Here is a 21,797-nt window from a genome sequence, read left to right as displayed (position 1 = left end):
AAAATTTGCATTTTATCTGTTTCCCTGGATCCTGGTTATAGGTTGATAATTTGCTTATATTGCTTACTGCTACTTAGTGTAAAATAAATAAAACCCGCTTGTATTTAAAACAATTGTAGGATCTGGCTTGTGGGATGGCCTGGAAGAAACCTGAATTTTTTATCTCATATTTCAACATCAGTATTCATTGAGTCTTAATCATGGTCTTAATATCTTGTCAGTTAAGGAATGGGAGGGCCGAGGGGGCACCATTGTTGGGCTGTGCTTAGGGCATCAATTGGCCTTAATCCGGCCCTGGTAACAGAGGTTGCTGATCACGAAAAAATTGCTTTTTGCTTTCATATGATGAATATCTCACTTGGATACTCCAGGGGTTCACACCTCACGGAGAGGGTGAATTAACAATGTTGAATGTACCACTCGGAAAAGTCCCCAACTGTACCTACTGTAAGTTCGATCATGGTAGTCACCTTCAGGTGACCGTAAACATCACAAGTGCCACGTGTATATGGTAAATATTCCATCACTCCCTCCCCTTCCCTCCTCACTCTCATCCCCTTTAACTCCTTCTAGAACACCTCTCCCCTCTCATTCTCCTCCCTACTCCTTACCACTCAGTAATCCCACCTGCAGGTGCCTGAGCATGACCTGGATTAATCCTTTGGGTTATCGGCGATGCCTGAGCACGTAGGCTTACTGAGAATATTGCTTTTATTTGAGAAATAAATATAGAAATGTTCATGGAATTAAGATAACCTGATGGGACATAACAATAAATGGTGATGCGCGAGAAGATGAGAAAAGTGGTAGTAATAGTGAGTCTGATATTTAATATTATTTAATATTTAATATTAAGGTAAATAAATGGTGGCGAAGGTGTGGCTATTGGGGGAAGCTGGAGGCCACGTTTAAAAAAAAACAAAAACAGTGTTCCTCAGTTACAACTCATTCCCATGTATGACACAGAAGTATACCCTGTAGATATGGGTGACAACTCTATAAGTGTATGTATAGTAATTAATATGTTGTGACTTATAAGGTAGAGCAGGTCACAATAAAACACAACCTAAAATACAGCACTACACTGTCATAAACATATTACTTCTCATTTACACAAACCGTGACTTGAGCCTTACCGGGCACGTGGAAAAGCGTGATCCCAGAACTGCAGGTAAGATTAACTAAGATTTGGAAGGATGGACAGAGGGGAGGAAGAGGTGAGGGGGGAGGGTACAGATGAGGTGAGGGGGGTACAGTAGCTGAGGTCAATACGGGTGGTTGAAATGGAGGTGTGACGCAATGAGACAGAATAGAGAAATAACAGGATGAGGCAGGATGAGGTCGAAGTAGTATAAGTTGATTTAGATTTGGTAGTGTTATAAGTTACGTTAACTTAGGGTAGAATTACATCAAGTTTATTTAGGATTCGATATCAATGGTTTAGGTACAGTTTGGTTGAGTTACTTGACTCTCTCTCTCTCTCTCTCTCTCTCTCTCTCTCTTGAAAAACTTAACCATCTCCCAGCCGGACCTGACTCAGGTAAATGGAATTTGTTACATCATCCTCTTGATCATCCGGCTCAGCGGCTGGTAATGCACGTAGAGACACGTGTCATCATAAATCAATATACTCAGTTTATATTTGGTCTTATAATGAATATAATCCATACCACATGGCATATACTGGCACCTGTACTGAAGATATTAATTAAAAATAGACTATTGGTGTACTTAAGGTTCTATTACGTAATAATAATAATAATAATAATAATAATTAACGGTTTATTGAAAAAGTTCTGCAGCCCGAAGGCTGAAAATATACATTGGACATAAATGACTTATTACATACATTGGTGGTTTAACAAAAGCCTTCATTAGAGAAAGGTAAAGGAACATACAGTGAACATACAGATTAATGTAGGATTGTACGTGTTGAACAGCAAACACGTAGTGTAGTAACTCCCTCCCAGATGGTGTTAGGAGGGACCTCACGTGATGTAGTGGTTCCCTCAGATGGTGTTATGAGGGACCTGACGTGGTGTAGTAATTCCCTCGCAGATGGTGTTATAAGGGACCACGTGGTGTTGTAATTCTCTCACAGATGGTGTTATGGGGGACCTCACGTGGTGTAATTACCTCACAGATGGTGTTATGAGGGTCCTCACGTGGTGTAGTAATTCCCTCACAGATGGTGTTATTAGGGACCTGACGTGGTGTAGTAATTCCCTCACAGATGGTGTTATGAGGGGGCCTCACGTGGTGTAGTAATTCCTTCACAGATGGTGTTATGAGGGTCCTCACGTGGTGTAGTAATTCCCTCACAGATGGTGTGATGAGGGACTTGACGTGGTGTAGTAATTCCCTCACATATGGTGTTATGAGGGACATGTGGTGTAGTAATTCCCTCACAGATGGTGTTATATGAGTGAGGTTTGGTCCCAGGCCTTCCTATCGTAGACGGATGAACACATCGCTGGTTATCACGGGCCGTTATCACTGGGTACCTGGGACCTCACTGTGTGAAGGTTAACTTGGGTACGACTGTTACTGTTGAGTTGTTCTCACTGACTTAAGCACTGTTCACCTCTGTTTAACACTGGTTCCATTCCTTTCCTAAATGAAATTGTAACTTCTGGCGAGAACATGTTGATATTCCGGTGGGGAGGAGGGTTCAGGGGAGGGGGTTGGTATGGGCCAACTTAACAGTTGACCTGGCTGCTCCGAGAGGAGCGCCAGGTACGTCTTGACCCTTGTTAGTTTAGTCGATGCGTCACATTGGTATATCTGTTGGTATATAATGGCTTTTGATCTTCGGTATATATGCAGTAAATAACTAAAAAACTAAGTAACTAAACAAAGTATTTAGCTTACCATAGCATGAGGGTTTCCTACCACACTCACAATACATACACTGAGAGGCAGACCCAAACACGTCTGGTGTCCATGATAATGATCTTAAACAAAGGCCCTGAGGCTCTTTCTTCTCGGTCACGTCTGTGTTCCTTTAATGGCTAGCGTTTCAGTTCACATATACTCATAATTAATACAGTCTCAGTTTTGTTATGATAATTATTTCATTATATTTCTTTAATTTATAATTTTCTACAGATTATTTCTTTTTGTATGAAACATAATCATTCTTCATAAACATGTTAAATTTTTAATTGTTGTACTTTCTTACAAACCGCAGCATAGGAAGCAACAGGTGTAAAGCGAAGGGATAATTTATGATGATGTTGTGGAAGGAGGAATTAACGCCATAATAGAACACATCTGTGACAGTATCAAGGTGAATATTTGTGTGAGCGAATGAAGGGAAAATTAAATTTGTTTATAGTGTAGGATAATACTTTATATTCTGTACTTTACATGTCTTCATTGTTAAATAAGTTAATACATTCCTGTATAATAACAATGAATGTATGTGTGTTATACTTTGTCTTTATTCTGTAAACTGTATCTATGAGTTTCATGAACTAAGTTCTTTAAATCCACCACAATAGGTTTTAAACTTCTAAAGAATCTACAGCATCAAAGGCAATTCTTTGTGGTGGCAACGTCAGATTGACTCAGTGCCTTGAGAATCTTTAGCACCTGTGGGAAACTTCTGTTTGAAGTCACTAGCTGTTTGATAAACTTCAACAAGCAGTTGATCTTATTACAAATCACTACAAGTGGGTGGTCTCTGCCTCTTCATATGTTTCATCACACGTTAACGTTACCTATTAGAGTCCTCTAAAGGCTGATCAGTTACCTCTTAGACATCTTCACCACTTAAGGAACTTTGTTTACAGGGACCTACATCAATTAGGTTAAATTCCTATAAGAACCACTAGAGGTTGTCCCTTTGTTTCTGGAGAACACTTTCATCACCAAGAAATCTACTGAAGCGACTACAGGTGGGTCCTGTACTTTCTGAGTAGTTCCACTATTCGAGGACAGTTTCTTATGGCGACCTCCTTCAGGATGGAGTCTTCATCAAGGCTCACGGATCTCCTGTGTGAGACAGAATTGAACAGATGGAGGGAGAAAGCCTCGGTGTTCCTGATAAAGGTCGGGCCCAGTCCCTCACCTTCCCTGAACATACTCTGCAGCTGGTGTCTTAAGTAGCCGTAGTGGATAGGAATAAACATCTTGCTGGGCCAGATGGTGACGTCACCGCAGGTTTCAGTCTCATTGGGACCGACGGAGGCCGGGATGGTGACGTTATCGGGACACAGACGGTGGAGCTGTCGTGTAATAAGCTCCGGCCCGATGCTGCAGCAGCTGGTTGCGTCAAACACTGAGGGGATGTTGTCTGCCACCATCTGCCAACACAACCATGACTCTTAGTGTTGAATTATAGAAAGTTTTTACTAAGAAAATACGGCTTCAGCTTTGGAGTTATGGCTGGAACAGGCAGACAAACGGATAATTTTATTATTATAGAAGACACTGTTAGGCTCAGCTCATCTGCTAAATTGAAATAGTTAAGGTTTCTACACCTGTCTAATAATTATCACCAACTGGGTCTTACTTTCATAAGCGGGTGTCCAGATGTGACGCTGATAATGGCGTTGCTAACTAGACGATCGTGAATCCTGGCGAGGTAGTTGGTAGTGTTGGGCAGCGGGCGGAGGGTGAGAGCGTCCAGATCCAGATAGGTTCCTCCATACCGTCGCAGTAACTCCACCCTAGCCGCGTCGCTAACCACCGTCGACATGCGATCTGAACAATACAGGATTACTAATGGCTGAAGTTCATAGAGAAACAATGAAAACACAGAGCTGCTGACTCAGTGCACCTGGATTCGAATTTCAATCGAGGAACAGTGAATTCAGGGTACAATGGTGAGATTTCGTGAAGATTAGCTTCCTCACACCAAGCCCATGTCACCTTCAGATTGACCACCCTACCGCTAACCTAACCTAACCTAACCTAACCTAATCTAACCCTCCTAGGTAGCGTATTTGTTATGAGGCAATAAATATAAGTAGCTTTTTTTTGCAGGGATTAACCCACCCAGGCACAGGTCACATTTCACAACTTTCAAGACGAATGAGTGAAATCGTCCCTACCTTACGTAAACCAATTCTCTCTCTCTCTCTCTCTCTCTCTCTCTCTCTCTCTCTCTCTCTCTCTCTCTCCCTCCCCTTTACTCACTCTCATTCATCATCCATAGACGTTCTCGATGCCACGTTCTCAGGGGCTCATCAGCGAACACTTGGTCCAGGTTCAACCAGGCCAGCCGCACGTTACTCAGTCTTGACAACACCTGGAAAGTTTATTTAAAAGGCTGAACAAATTATCTCATACTTGACAACATCTCTCAAAATAAATTTCGTTCATTTAAAAAAAAAGTTAGATTAGTTTCTGAAATATCAAAATACTCATAGCGTGGAAGGATAATCGTATCGTCGAATATTTTTTTAAAGAGAAAGTGTGGAATATATCTCTGGGATTTTATGTCAGAGAATGGAACTGAGTGGTGTAGGTGGAGGTGGAAGGAATGTTGAATCTGATTGTAAAGGTCAAATTATTCGATCAGTTTAGAAGGAAGAGAATATAGTTAAAGGTAGTTGGGAGAGATTGAGGGAAAGAAGTGTAGAATTGAGTTTTAGTGAGTGGTGGATGTAGGATGTGGGAGTTGTAGTTGCAGTTTAGTGATGTTGTGTTATGAGTGGGCCTGTGTGGTGTAAAATGTTCTGTCCTGGATGACGTTGATGTAACTGACTGATCACGAACATATAACGTCTAGTTTCGGGGAGATGGTGTATTGGGTCTGTGGAATATGGATGAGTTCCTGTTTTTATATCTGCATGGAAGTATAATGACGTCCAAGTATTCCTGCCATTGTGGGTGTGGTTAGGAGTTTGTCTATCTATTTGTCACCTAATTGTCTCCAGTAGATGTTGAAAGGTGGAATAGAGTTGTGTTTATGTAGGTATTCATTTGTGGTGAAGGATGTCCAGTGTGTGTTGTGTGTGAACTGTAGTGATTTATTCTTTAGGATTTGTTGTTTCTTGGTGTTGGTTGGTGCTGCTAACTGGAGTGTGTTGAGTGCGTATGTCAGTAGTGGGCGTATGAGGGCTGTGTATAAGTGTGATTTTGGTTTTGTTTTGATGCGGTTCTGTTTGGGTATTTGCCTCTTAAAATATAAACTTGTCTACTTGGGAAGCACACATTGCATACGTACAGTACGTTCATTTAACAGATGGATGAAGAATGTGTGTGAACTCATATGGGTAAATGGATGATTGCCTATAATTTCTCTGGATGAGCCGATATGTTAAACTCACCTGGATGAGAGGGTGGGTGTGGTTGATGGCAGGATACGTCATAAAGACAAAGATTGGGCGGTGTGGGTGGTGGTGGGCGGCGCTTTCCACGGCACAAGCCTTAGTTTGGTTGGGCGAGAAAGAAAACGTGTCACATCCAACTGAGCATCAAATTATACCCAGCAGGTCCTGACACATACCCAGTAGGTCCTGACACATAGCCAGTAGGTCCTGACACATACCCAGCAAATCCTGACACATACCCAGTAGGTCCTGACACATACCCCGTAGGTCTTGATACATACCCAGCAGGCCCTGACACATACCCAGTAGGTCCTGACACATACCCAGTAGGTCCTGACACATACCCAGCAAATTCTGACACATACCCAGTAGGTCCTGACACATACCCCGTAGGTCTTGATACATACCCAGCAGGCCCTGACACATACCCAGTAGGTCCTGACACATACCCAGTAGGTCCTGACACATACCCAGCAAATCCTGACACATACCCAGTAGGTCCTGACACATACCCAGTAGGTCCTGACACATACCCAGCAAATCCTGACACATACCCAGTAGGTCCTGACACATACCCCAGGTCCTGACACATACCCAGCAAATCCTGACACATACCCAGTAGGTCCTGACACATACCCAGGGTACCCAGGTCTGACATACCCAGGTCCTGACACACCCAGTAGGTCCTGACACATACCCAGCAGGCCCTGACACATACCCAGTAGGTCCTGACACATACCCAGTAGGTCCTGACACATACCCAGTAGGTCCTGACACATACCCCGTAGGTCTTGATACATACCCAGCAGGCCCTGACACATACCCAGTAGGTCCTGACACATACCCAGCAAATCCTGACACATACCCAGTAGGTCCTGACACATACCCCGTAGGTCTTGATACATACCCAGCAGGCCCTGACACATACCCAGGTCCTGACACATACCCAGTAGGTCCTGACACATACCCAGCAAATCCTACCCAGCAACTGACACATACCCAGTAGGTCCTGACACATACCCAGTAGGTCCTGACACATACCCAGTAGGTCCTGACACATACCCAGTAGGTCCTGACACATACCCAGTAGGCCCTGACACATACCCAGTAGGTCCTGACACATACCCAGTAGGTCCTGACACATACCCAGTAGGTCCTGACACATACCCCGTAGGTCTTGATACATACCCAGCAGGCCCTGACACATACCCAGTAGGTCCTGACACATACCCAGCAAATCCTGACACATACCCAGTAGGTCCTGACACATACCCCGTAGGTCTTGATACATACCCAGCAGGCCCTGACACCTACCAAACCACCTTAATGAACACACATATACAACTCTACCCCAGAATTCATAATTCATCTCAATTTGTCATCCACACATTTCCTTACTCCATACAAACCCATCTCTCCATTATACAGCGCCTTCCCTACACCTCTTCCACACACATTTCATCTTCCAAACAATGATTTATGTATCCACTAATACATCCACCTGTCTATAACAACACAATTTCATCTATCACAAGGAAAACAACAACAACAACCTGCTACAAGTACAGTACCTCTCGACGTGTGAGGGCAGTGTGGCAAGAGGTCTGGATAAAGAAGATAGCATCCTGAGAGAGAGTGGCTTGTGTGGGCTTCAGGGAGGTAGAGCGTTCGTCCCGCCTGATAACCTTGTAATGAGGACACAGGTGAGGGACCCACACGTCTCGTCCTCCCTCTTCACCTGTGTGGTTTGTTGCTTGGGTGTGTTGATGGTGTTGAGTGTTGATTGCAACTGCGATGACGTGTTTGTGTTTCACTTTTGGAATATCATATAATAACGTGGTGATAAGAGCAATTAGGATTAATGTTGCCGCAGCTGAAGTCAAAGATTTAGTGAGATTCCGTTGGTTTCTCATATTCACGATAATTTAGTATGCATAATTATTCTATAGATCAGAATTATCATATAAAGTTACTTCTGAGTTCCGAGAAAAAAATAATGACTTTCTCCAGTTCCTGTTTATCACTGTAATAAAAGAATAGAATAGAGGTATCCATTTGTGTTAAATAAATCACTCCTGTGTCACCATTAAGTAACTTTCTTCAATATTTGATTTTTACGTTTTGTTTCGCCATTCATAAACTCTACAACTAACTCTATTTACTATTCACTTTTGATATATTTAACTTCATCTCGAACGAATATATAAATGCGACTTGAGTGTCATTACTGTATATTCCCATTCTCTCAGCCTGCCTCACACACTCCCAGCCCTGAGAACAACTGAGAGGCCACGTCTGCTTACTCTATGGTGAGGGTGTATGGGAGGCCCTGAGGGAAACGTATAAACAGTTACTTTTCCTCCTTCTATGGTCTAAACCTCCGGGCCACACATCACAACCCTGATTATATGCTGAATGAACACTTTTGAAGAATAAAAAAACATATTGCTGTACTATAATATGTTAAGTTTTGTTCATTTGATAAAAGCTATTTCTCATTATTTATCATTAAAGATCTAGATAGACTGAGGATGATATTGGATATAGTGGAGGCGTCTGGGATCGTCGTAGGTATAGTTGCCATACACACGTAAACAGTCCATGAGCTGACCACTGTTATGATGTGCTAAAGGAGTATTATGGATGAGAGACAATGAGCTTACTCCTCTCCTCCTAAGACCTCCTGTAATGCCAGGTATACATTATTTTCATTATATTTACTCCTACCATCATTATATTACGACTTATATGATTACTCTATTACATTATATCAACATAATTATCCCAAACCTTAACATTATTCCCATAGTCATTATATTACATTATCACTACTTCCATTATTATTTGCTCCATGTCTCCATCATTATCATCACCAGCACCTACACTCCCCACCTGCCAGAGATCACCAGCAGACGTGAAGTTATGCAGGGAACCGTGACTAATAAGGTGATGGGTGGTTTAGAGATCACCCACACTGATCCTGCCGATGATTGAGTCTTATATTAATTACCTTAATATTCTGTTTCTCTTTATTTGACATGTATACACGCGACTCTCTCTCTCTCTCTCTCTCACGTGATCTCTATATTTTTTCTTTGCCTTATTTCTTTTCTATGCTGCTTTCTCGATCCATTACATCCATTCCCTATCTACTTCGTTCACTTTCTTCTCTTTCTTACACACACACACACACACACACACACCTATTCTTTCATTCTCACTGTGTCACTTTCTCGCTCTCACCCCCCCAACACACTCTGTCTCTCTCTCTCCTTCTGTCTGTCGTCTGCCTGCCTGTCTCATGTTAAAGTGTATTGGCGTTTGGACTGTCATTCTATCAGCAGCAATGGATGACTCTTGACTTCCTAACCAGCATACAGGACTTATAAGAGGGCAACACCAAGATCATGTAACCTGCGTTGACCGTGACTTAGGTAAAGAGACGAGGTATTGGGAGGTGCGTCTGCCAGCGTTTAAGAGACGAGTGACTTCTTCAGAGAAGAAAAGACGTGCCAGTATTCTTGCTGACACCAACTGTAGGAGCATCGAGGCTACTATTATCCATGAACAACTACACTGGACTGGCCATGTTACCTGCATGGACGATAGTAGACTGCCAAAGCAGCTACTTTACAGTCACCTAACGAATAGTAAACGTAACGCCGGCGGGCAATTGAAAAGGTATAAGGATAGTCTTAAGACAAACCTGAAAAAGTGCCAAATCGACCCCCTCACCTGGGAGTCGATTACTCCACATCGTAACGCTTGGAGGAGCACCACACGAGGAGGTGTCAATACTTTCGAGTTAGCCCGACTGCAAACCGAGGCAGAAAAGTGCCAACGTCGGAAAGACGCTGCCACCGCCTCTCCCGCACTAGATGCAGCCCTCCACATGTGCAACGAATGTGGACGGCCCTGCGGGTCCCGTATCGGCCTCTTTAGTCACCTCATAGTTGGATGATCTTCATACTCGATTCCTAGTGACAGCAAAGTAGTAGTAGTAGTAGTAGTAGTGTGTGTGTGTGTGTGTGTGTGTGTGTGTGTGTGTGTGTGTGTGTTGAACCTAACCACACTCAATATATTTGGTATAAGGAGAGGAGATAAAGATATGATGCATGTTGAAAGGTCAAGTGTAGAGTACTTGTGGTTACGTCATATGAAGCCTTAGGTACTCAACGCCAGGAGAAGCTGTACCAGGTGTTTTTAACTTGGCTACTATATACGTATCAGATAGTTTTTTGTTTCTATAGATGTAACTCCCTTATGTTGTGTTAATTTGGTAAGATTAATTCGTTTCCATAAGACACCCTTTCTTATCTTCACTATTTTGTATGTACAGTAGACTTGTCCTAAATGAAGTTAAATAAGATTAAATTGGGTAAAATTACGTAGAGTAGTACTTATTGTTATTCGTTTACAGTTTGCATTAAGTTTATGTAATCGTTCTTATTATACAGATCAATTAAAAGTCTCGAGACATTAAGTGATGTAGAGTATTAACAGTATGGCTATGGAACATATAACGATTACACCTCGACACCACGGAATAAATTCTCTTACTATATACACCTTTCCAGAATAAACCTCGTCAGGAATGGGAGAACTTGAGAATGAATCACACAATAGAACTTTGGAATATAAATTAATAGATCCGTGAGGAGATACTACACACTTCACATTATATAATTATATAATTCCACAGTACACAGTTTTCTCCTATACCTGAATCAAAGGTCATTTTCTTATATATACTGTGCTGTATATAGAGGGAGGTCAGGGGCGATAAGAGAGAATTTGATAATGTTGATGACAGAGATAAGGAATTATACACAGATAAAGATTAAGGTGGGGTAAGGTGGATATGGTTAGTATTATTATTTTACTTGTATTTAGGGCTACAACAGGTAAGATTATTAAGAGGAGCCAGGTATATATGTATGAGTGTTTTGTTAATTGGAGGTTTATATGTGATTTTGTGTCGTTTTTACGTTAGGTTAGGTTAGGTTAGGTTAGGTTAAATTTTCAAAGGAAACACAAGTGAGGGCTTAAGGAGATCATAAGTCAAATTTTAAGGTACACACTAATTAGTTTTTTTATGGTAATTACAGGTAGATGTTTAAGGGAAGTGATGATATTTAAGGCGACTGCAAGTAATTGTTTTTTTTTAAGGAATATACAAGTAGGTTTTCAAAGGGAATTACCATGTATTTATAAGGTGTCTTCAGGTAGATTTTTAAAGATGATAGCAGGTTTTTAAGGTGGAGGCCTATCGGTAATTTTATACATGAAATACAGTTCGAAAGCTTTAAACCTATGTAGTAATTTAAGCCCAAATATGTTGTTCTTGTTAAAGTATATAAATTATCACTGCGCTTCAATAGCTCTGTCCCATACACTAAAAATTCATAACTAGGGATTACGAGAGAAATATCGATCTGTTATGTAAATTTGTCCAATTAATCAATACATTATGACTATTATATATTTTGGTTAACAGGTCCGCCCTCTTGCACTGTGACTCCTCCCACTAGGGCTCTAACTCCACCCACTCTGCTTTGGGATCCATATAAGCCCCAAGGCGACGATCAGAGAACATACACACACCTAGTAATTGAACGGGGTGACATTCAAGAGTCACAGCTCGATATACGACTTGTGATTCGAAACTTTAGCCAAGTTCTTATTCGAGCAAGATGAGAGACGAGGCTCATGTAAACATCACCAACGATGTAGTTTGCTGTAAGTTTCTGTACAGTCCGTCCACCAACTTTCAAATTCCAAAAACTTTCTTTTGATCTAAGATAAATGAACGTGGAAAGAAGTGCATTTGTAGGTAGCCCAAAAATGTGTCGTTAGTGAAGAGTCCTATCTCTATGCTTCTCCTCCAGGTAATTGGCAAGGTGTAGCGTCTCGCAAGGAGCCTCTGAGTCTTCGTGACTTGAGTCAGACCAGCGTGGCTCGTGTCGTCTCCCGCACAGCCTCTGACACCCTTCTTCAGTGCAAGGTAAACACCGCCACTGATCACTCTCTTACCTTACAATAGTCTTCCTTATTCTCTTTCTGATCATTAATTATTATTTTTATTTTTTGTCCTTTTCTGTCTCTGCTCCATAGTATCGTAACTTTTCTGTCTCTTTCCCCAAATCTCTCTCTATCCTTTTCTATCTGCGTTTTATCTCTCATTAAGTATAAAAAAGTTAATCGTCACATTAAAATGAAAAGGAATATCCATAGTACCTCTGTTGCATAAGTGCTTCATAGTAAACACCTTCGAACGTTGAACTAAACCCGTGTTTTCTTTTCTTCAGAAGGACCTACGTACTGTGGGCCATCTGCTGCGGACGTCGCTGCCGCTGGCCCTCCGGACGTCTGTAATGAAGGAGGTCACAGCTACCCAAGACCTGAATGACCCTCAACGCGTCCTATCCCTCATCCTGCTGCACCTGCTCACAGATGTTGTACACATTGGTCTCACAGCTGGGATCAACACAGGCAGATATCTACAGCTGCAAGAGGAAGATTGTAAGCAACTGCTTGAAGAGCTGGAGCTAGAAGATGTGCAAACATTGAGCCTGGAGAGCCTACAGCTGGAAGGAGTATGGATGGAGGGTGAGTTCCTCTCACAAATTCTGCGACGGTCTCCGAATATCCGCTCTATCCAGGTTTCTGGAGACCTTTGTAGGGAAGTATTAAATTACCTGCAAGAAAACCCCTGTAACCTCCGTTCTCTGCACCTCAACAGCTGTACCGTGACAGACGAACATCTCGTGAAGGCTCTGGTCGGAACAGGTACCGACTTCTGTACATTAGGCAACATCATATGTTCCGGTGGAGACGTCACAAAAACAGAGACTGTAGCGCACAAGTCGTTGAGAAGTTTGTCTGTCCAGTCGCCTATCCTCTCTGTGTGTGGTGCCATGGTACTGCTACACTCACTACGAGAACTCCGTCACATACAGTACATCTGCTGGAGTGCTCCCATCAGCGACACTCTACTACTCCTTCAGAAAGTTTGTCCTCAGTATTCAGCGTTCGCTCTCTCTTCCATTGATCTCTTCAGGCCATCGAAGGAAACAATCCAGAACCTGTTAACTTTGTGTCCAAGACTATACGAAATCATGATAGAATGTCATAACTCAGATCTCACCTCCCTAGACGCCCTCTCAAGATTTCCCAGGCTTTCTAAGTTGACCTTAAGGATGGTTTCAGAGGAACTTATTGTGTCGGCAGTCAAAGCGTTAGGCCTTAATCTACTGGAACTGAAAATCGAGTTCGAGGATTACACCTTCCAGCCCATCTCCCTGGAGACGGTAAAGACCATCCAAGAACATTGTCCTCACCTCCAGACTCTCGAGATGCTTCACGTTAACATAGAGGCAAATCCCAGCGAACGTTTGCTTCCTGTGAAGAAAATTCTTCTTCCAGAGTTGAAAAAATTCACTCTACAGAGTTCCTTGATCCAGCCTCCTCTTCTGGAGCGGCTGGTCCGAGGCAACAGCTCCCTGGAGAACTTGTTGCTGGACGTAAACCAGGACGCCCTCACAGACCAGGTCGTGGCGTCTTTGTTGAGAAACAACGACCTCCAACACCTGAACACTATCTACCTGGGTGCTGGGTCAATCTCCCCGTGGTCCATCACGTCGCTGGTGGCTCTCCCGTCCCTCTCCAGGTTATCTCTCGTCTTCAAGCGTTTTCCATTCATCCCCACGTCTACCTTCAGTACGTACGAGGACGTTCTTGTCAAGGACAATTACTGCTGTATTCTGGAAAATGTCCTACAAGAAGACTAGCACCGCGACTTTGTATATTTTATGAAGTTCATCTTTTGTCTTACCTGTCCAATTAGTGTTAGATAAGTATTTATTATATTTGTACCTATTTATTAGTCCTAAATAAAAAATTATTTATCCTATTAATTGTATTATTTGTACATATTTTTTTGCTACTATTGTATAAGCATTTTTAAAATTAAACTTTTTCACATACGTCTATTGTAACTTCAGAGATGTGGTACTGAATCACTTCTGGGCAAAATACCAAAACATAATCAAGTAAACCAAGATCTTTGAAACTGCTGGTAAATATAATATTGTATCTGTTTGTTTGTCTCGATACTAACAGTTCACAGTGGGTGGTGTAGGTAACCAGCATTAAACACAACATTAACATATTCAGAGCACACCCGAGTACACACACACACACACACACACACTGCGGTAGGTATGGTTGGGTTCGAACCTCATGTGACGAAAATGTGTTTAATCACAGAACATGAAGCTGTGACTCCTGCATCAAGACAAACTAAGTAATGTTCAAAACAAAGCCAATTATTATACGTTAACCCCAACCTGGTAAATTATCAGACTGCGTGACCCTCTGAGTAAATATGCGAGAAAGTTTACCCAGCGCCCATTAACGTGCAAGACGGGAGTTACTATTCTCTAATCCCTGATGCTTACAACCAGACACGACTAATGAAGCTCAGTTCGCTCTTTAAATGACGTTAGATTCTACGTATCGTTCTAGTAAGTGAGGTTTTTAATGTAGTCGTTTGAGGTTTTCATCTGAGCTCTCGAGAATATTTTTCTTATCTTTTATTTTATTGGTATGTGAATGTCACTTGGTAGTAGAAAGCTGAATTGTGAACTCTGGAGGCATTAAGGTTATTCACTTGGTGTTCTTTATTGATGATGTAAGGAGACAGACTATGACCCTTAACTGAAGACGGTGTCTGTGATCCCATCGATGCTGTGATGACTTAAGTTAAATTTCGTCACCAGAACTGAAATTATACCTCTTTGGTAATCTTTTTCTAAGAATTAAGACTCCCGTGATTGAGGAATCGTGTCAGACATATTACATGTGTGACAATCTTTCTGAATACATTTTTGCAAAGGAAAAAAATATATAAATTTGAACGTAATTACACAACAGGAAAAACATTTACCCATAAATTATCCTTCATGAACCCTGTTATAATTTACTATATGCTTAAGGAATAATCGTCCAGCTGAACTTTAACACGCAAGGGAATGTTAAAGGAAGAGAGATAGTGTTTTGTTATTCTATTGTTATAACTCTTTGGTTATTAATACAGAACAAAACTTTATCAAAAAAAAGGTTAGGTTAGGTGAGGTTAGGTTAGGTTAAGAAAGACAAGCAGGTAAACACAGATAAAGAAACGGAGACAGGATGTTTGGTAGTGTAAGATAAGAAGGGAGAGAGAGATAAAGACAAGCAAGAAGAAAACAATACAGGCAGACAGACAGATACACAGACGATATAAAATAGAAGAGAGAAGGTCAAGCCAAGATGAATCTCGTGTGATCTATGGCTCAGAATCTCAATTATAACATGACACTGAGCCTCGAGAACTGATTAAACGGATTATTTTTCTGACGTAGGTGTGTGTGTGTGCGTGTGTGTGTGTGTGTGTGTGTGTGTGTGTGTGTGTGGCTAGGGACGTGTGTGGGGAGGGTCTGTGTGTGTGTGTGTGTGTGTGTGTGTGTGTGTGGCTAGGGACGTGTGTGGGGAGGGTCTGTGTGGTGTGTGTGTGTGTGTGTGTGGCTAGGGACGTGTGTGGGGAGGGTCTGTGTGTGTGTGTGTGTGTGTTGCGTAATATACTAAGTAAATCATTCTCTACTGACCCTTCTATCGACTATCACAACGTTAGGCTCGCAGAGAGATTCCGTCTATCTTGCGTTGAGAATCCCTTTCGATCCGTATATAAACCTCATCCGCCTTGCATATATATTCTACCCGGACAGCAGTTTATCATCTGGAACTGATCACTATGTACACGTTTGATTTACTTAATTGAACTTTTAATACCAGCGATCTGAACAAATTACACGTTTGCCTCTTAGAAGAAACCTAACGTAATTGAAGGAGACTTATCGGTAACATAAATACAGTTATACCTTTCTTTATTGAGGGGTAATTACCTAGGCTGTACCTATGAACACACCTTCTTCTTGGGATGAAAACAAATAAAGTCAAATTTTCGATCAAGGTTAACTAAAGTTGATTAATTAGTGTTTAAAACTTTACAATAATGATGGAGACGCAGGCACTCTGACACCCATAAGCTTTACACACACAGATCACATTGGCACATTTCACAACTTTTACTCGCGCCTATTGTTAATACTTTTCAAACTTGATTCACATGGTTATCTCTCCGCCCCGAAGCTTCACCCAACGATGATTCGGTCCACCGTTTGTCAAAGTTTACCTATTACTGCTTGATGATAGGAATCTTCCATAGGCTTCTGGAGTGATATGTTGTCACTGTCAACCGATTGCAATGAAACTTAACCAGAGAATTATGAGTTAACGAGAGATAAAAGTAATAAGAAATAAGTAATGGTTGTTGTTCCGATGTACTGTATGTGATCTGTGGCTACACCATCAGACTTACCTTTATTAACATTATAGTAAGTGGATTGATTCTTAGATAACTACTTATGCCTTTGCTCAGCATAGTATGATGTAGCTTCCCGTGGGCACACCTTATCACGTGCATTGAACATGTCACCTCATAGCCAGTGGAAAGTTACAGGGGATGAATCTGAATATAAATCAGATGTAAATAACCCATTTATATAATACTTCTGTTGATGAGACAGGGGCCATTACAGGGAGGGTATCCACCTTGCTGAGGCAATTTGAAATATTCACGAATTAATATCGTTTGTAAAGGAAGGGATGAGAGTCTTAGTTAACCGAGCATAGTTCTGTACAGAGAAGTTTGATAAGTATTGGAAGGAGTCTAATTAATTATAAGTTATTATCTATTATCACGTTGTGTGTGTCTGTGATGGTACTACTTACCTGTGCTTCACTCAGTCACCTCTCACTATAAATTTTATTAAGTAACTTATATGTAACTTATGTATTTAACTGTAATTGAAAGAGTGAGAGTGTGGAGGTCACTACAAGTCACTGTTGGCCCGAGGAGCAGAGTTCTCTTTTATATATTGTTTATGTTTTCATTGTTATGGTTACTTTGTTACTTTGGAAGGAAGGATTTATTGTGGTGACTGTTAAGAGTCCGTTCTCTTATATATATTGATGGTCTATATATGTTATCTTGGATGCCTATTTTTTGTATTTAAATTATAGAACTTGCAGTTGGCATCTACCGTGAGCGTCTTAGTTGCACTTGAGACACGCTTCATATTAGGATTTGCAGGAAAAACAATTATGCATACATGAACAAAATTTATTGGTACAAAATTCATTAACAATACTAATACTAGATCAATAAATTAACATCATAAATCCATTGTTTACAAGGTATATACAAGAGGTCCACGTCAGATAATGACAGAGGCCAACTGTACAATAAATCATTTGTTCTAGAATCCCTGCCTTAATCTTCTTGCATGACGTTTTCTAGAATACAGCAGTAGTTGCCCATGACAAGGTTGTCCTCGAGGGAGCTTATGGTGGACATGGGGATGAATGGAAAACGCTTGAGGACGAGAGATAACCTGGAGAGGGACGGGAGAGCCACCAGCGACGTGATGGCCCACGAGGAGATTGACCCAGCACCCAGGTAGATAGTGTTCAGGTGTTGGAGGTCGTTGTTTCTCAACAAAGACGCCACGACCTGGTCTGTGAGGGCGTCCTGGTTTACGTCCAGCAACAAGTTCTCCAGGGAGCTGTTGCCTCGGACCAGCCGCTCCAGAAGAGGAGGCTGGATCAAGGAACTCTGTAGAGTGAATTTTTTCAACTCTGGAAGAAGAATTTTCTTCACAGGAAGCAAACGTTCGCTGGGATTTGCCTCTATGTTAACGTGAAGCATCTCGAGAGTCTGGAGGTGAGGACAATGTTCTTGGATGGTCTTTACCGTCTCCAGGGAGATGGGCTGGAAGGTGTAATCCTCGAACTCGATTTTCAATTCCATTAGATTACGGCCTAACGCTTTGACTGCCGACACAATAAGTTCCTCTGAAACCATCCTTAAGGTCAACTTAGAAAGTTTGGAGAATCTTGAGAGGGCATCTAGGGAGGTGACATCTGTTTCATGATATTCAATAGAAAGTTCGCGCAGTCTTGAACACAAGGCTACCAAGCTCTCAAATGTTGCTTTCGATGGCCTGAAGAGATCCATGGAAGAGAGAGCGAACGCTGAATACTGAGGACAAACTTTCTGAAGGAGTAGTAGAGTGTCGCTGATGGGAGCACTCCAGCAGATGTACTGTATGTGACGGAGTTCTCGTAGTGAGTGTAGCAGTACCATGGCACCACACACAGAGAGGATAGGCGACTGGACAGACAAACTTCTCAACGACTTGTGTGCTACAGTCTCTGTTTTTGTGACGTCTCCACCGGAACATATGATGTTGCCTAATGTACAGAAGTCGGTACCTGTTCCGACCAGAGCCTTCACGAGATGTTCGTCTGTCACGGTACAGCTGTTGAGGTGCAGGGAGCGGAGGTTACAGGGGTTTTCTTGCAGGTAATTTAGTACTTCCCTACAAAGGTCTCCAGAAACCTGGATAGAGCGGATATTCGGAGACCGTCGCAGAATTTGTGAGAGGAACTCACCCTCCATCCATACTCCTTCCAGCTGTAGGCTCTCCAGGCTCAATGTTTGCACATCTTCTAGCTCCAGCTCTTCAAGCAGTTGCTTACAATCTTCCTCTTGCAGCTGTAGATATCTGCCTGTGTTGATCCCAGCTGTGAGGCCAATATGTGCAACATCTGTGAGCAGGTGCAGCAGGATGAGGGATAGGACGCGTTGAGGGTCATTCAGGTCTTGGGTAGCTGTGACCTCCTTCAATACAGACGTCCGGAGGGCCAGCGGCAGCGACGTCCGCAGCAGATGGCCCACAGTACGTAGGTCCTTCTGAAGAAAAGAAAACACGGATTAAACTCAATGTCCGATAACACCATCAAAATATGTGGACAAGGTTCACATTTGAATCTTTTTATTCTCGTGGAGTCATTGTCTACTGAGTCACGATACAGCAACCACCGAGATTACACAAAAGTGGTGACGAAAACCTATATGAAGCTTGTATACTCAGTTACCATTACGAAACTAGAGTAATGATTTGAATATTTAGGTCAATCTTCTGCTTCTCACTGAGGTATTCATATTAACAGGATTAAAAAAATATAATAATATTCCATTGTGTATGAGGGCACCTAACTCCCCAACGGAAAATACCATAGATAAATAAAATAGCTAATGAGGCTGAAAAAAAATAGACCAAGAAAGGGAAAACGAGACAGGAATTAATTAGTAGAGTTTACCTCGCAATGATACAATGTGGAAGACATGGCGCGGGAGACAACACGAGCCGCGCTGGTCTGGCTTAGGTCACGAAGACTCAGAGGCTGTTTGTGAGGTGCTAGTCGCCGCCAGCAACCTGAAGGAGGCACAGAAGGAGGGGGGGAGGACCATGTTAGTGATACCTAATGATGCAATTGTTATATGTTGAATTATGGCTGTGTGTTTCTCTCTCTCTCTCTCCCTTTATCTCTTTACCTCAGCCCATTCCACCTGAGAGTCTTTGCGTAATCATAAGCTGTGATATACAAGCGCATTACTTAATTTGCATATCATTAATCTGAGAAAACCTTTCAATTAATAAAACTACCATAAAATTCATATATGGGAGGTGAGCGATTAGGTTGTGCAAATTGGCCGGTCATTTTACAAAATAACCGATTTCGCAAAAAAAAAAATAGTCTTGATATCAAGGTAAATTTAAGGTAATTTATCTAGATGATAGCCAGGTGTATCCAGACTTTTTTTTATAAAGGCTAGATTAAGTCAGATTAGATTAAATTAGATTAGATTGATAGGTTAGGTTAGGTTAGGTTAGGCTAGATTGGGTATCTTGTAATTGTGAATTTTCTGATTTAATACCGTTATTGTCTGCTTAGAAGGATATTTTGACAATTCCACTTCCAATCGGATTAATTATATCCTCAATAACAAGGTAACTTTAAGGCTAATATAGTTTAAAGGCTTCTCAAAGATTATTTTAAACCTAATGAAACATTATTCATTATTTTTTCTTCTACAAGTTTCATTTGGTTATCAAAACATACAAAACAAGAATATATGAACAATTTCAATATATGTTCTTTTTAGTTGTGGGTAAAATTTAGTATTTGGCTGTTTTTGGTATTAAATCCTTTCAGATGTGATTTATTTTCAGGTTTTATTTCAACATATGACGAATAAACTTCTACATTTACTAAACAATTATATCTACTAATGATTAATATTTACCCATAACTTAAAATTTCTTAAAACTTTTATGCACACTATAGAATTCTCAAGATCTTAGTATAGGCCTACAAGTTAGATTGATAAACACTCACTAGATGATGTTGTTTTGGCACCTCGGCTTTCTTGATCTCCCATAGTGATCACTCTCTTAATAATAATGACTTGAGAGAAACTTCTATACCCAGGTAGTATCTTGAGCCGACGTCACTGTGTTGATTTCACTGTATGGTGTTTCTGGGTTTAACTGGCTTCTTGGGTTCCAACTTCGGGTTTATATACATTTTCCATTCGAAGGGGGCGGAGCTTAGGGACTGATAGGGGAGGAGTTAAGACTACCGTGGGGCGGTGCCTAATTACCACCACAGATAATGAAGAGAAACTAAAGGTCACTAATTGGGTTTAATTACACCCATCAACAATGCAAGTAAAAAAGGGAATCAGAAATAATGAGGTGATAATGAGGCTAAGTCTATAAACTAAGTAAATGTAACCAAATGAAAGAGAAAGAAAGTTGAAAATGAGGGGAGGTGGTTATGGCAACAGTGAGTGAGGGGAATGGGGAGAGCCCTACCTGAGGGAGGGGAAACACACGTGTCCCTCAACTCATTAGAACACCTTGATAATATGTAAGAGAGACACACACATGAATGGGTGGATTAGTGACCTCTCCCCCCCGCCCGACACACCCACACACACACACTTCTACCCCCATCCACCTTCCTACCCACACTTCTACCCCTCATCCACCTTCCTAAAGCACTTCTATCACTCATCCACATTCCTACCCTCACTTCTACTCCTCATCCACCTTCCCACCCTCACTTCTATCACTCATCCACCTTCCTACCTCACTTCTACCCCTCATCCACCTTCCTACCCTCACTTCTATCACTCATCCACCTTCCTACCCACACTTTTACCCCTCACCTCCACCTTCCTGCCCCTCATCCACCTTCCTACCCACACTCCCCTCATCCACCTTCCTACCCACACTTCTATCATCCACCTTCCCACCCACACTTACCCCCTCCATCCACCTTCCTACCCACACTTATACCCATCCACCTTCCTACCCACACCCCTTCCACACACTTATCTTCCTACCTCCCTCATCCACCTTCCTACCCATAATCACCTTCCTTTATACCCCCATCCACCTTCCTACCCACACTTCTACCCCCATCCACCTTCCTACCCACACCCCTCATCCACCTACTCCTACCCATCCACCTTCCTACCCCCCCATCCACCTTCCTACCCAC

General features: G+C 41.8%; 3 protein-coding genes across 3 annotated transcripts; 1 reads left to right on the top strand and 2 right to left on the bottom strand.

Moving 5' to 3' along the window:
- Positions 1-3,162: 3,162 nt before the first annotated feature.
- On the bottom strand, positions 3,163-6,320 carry LOC121866528 (alpha-1,4-N-acetylglucosaminyltransferase-like). Its single transcript, XM_042366296.1, has 4 exons — positions 6,279-6,320; positions 5,143-5,254; positions 4,517-4,707; positions 3,163-4,307 (listed from the first exon to the last, which is right to left on the bottom strand). Exons 1-4 carry the CDS (start codon positions 6,318-6,320, stop codon positions 3,894-3,896), a joined length of 759 nt encoding a protein of 252 aa, XP_042222230.1. The 3' UTR covers positions 3,163-3,893.
- Positions 6,321-11,830: 5,510 nt separating this feature from the next.
- LOC121866580 lies at positions 11,831-14,193 on the top strand. Its single transcript, XM_042366351.1, has 3 exons — positions 11,831-12,020; positions 12,170-12,285; positions 12,590-14,193. Exons 1-3 carry the CDS (start codon positions 11,975-11,977, stop codon positions 14,069-14,071), a joined length of 1,644 nt encoding a protein of 547 aa, XP_042222285.1. The 5' UTR covers positions 11,831-11,974; the 3' UTR covers positions 14,072-14,193.
- Positions 14,194-17,489: 3,296 nt separating this feature from the next.
- Positions 17,490-20,762, bottom strand: LOC121866579. Its single transcript, XM_042366350.1, has 3 exons — positions 20,628-20,762; positions 19,548-19,663; positions 17,490-19,137 (listed from the first exon to the last, which is right to left on the bottom strand). Exons 1-3 carry the CDS (start codon positions 20,668-20,670, stop codon positions 17,656-17,658), a joined length of 1,641 nt encoding a protein of 546 aa, XP_042222284.1. The 5' UTR covers positions 20,671-20,762; the 3' UTR covers positions 17,490-17,655.
- Between the last annotated feature and the right edge of the window lie 1,035 nt (positions 20,763-21,797).

Source organism: Homarus americanus, unplaced genomic scaffold (genome assembly GCF_018991925.1).
Source record: "Homarus americanus isolate GMGI-L3 unplaced genomic scaffold, GMGI_Hamer_2.0 scaffold16430, whole genome shotgun sequence".
NCBI lineage: Eukaryota > Metazoa > Arthropoda > Malacostraca > Decapoda > Nephropidae > Homarus > Homarus americanus.
The sequence above is the reverse complement of the archived record's forward strand: the minus strand, read 5'-3'. Positions and strand labels throughout refer to the sequence as shown.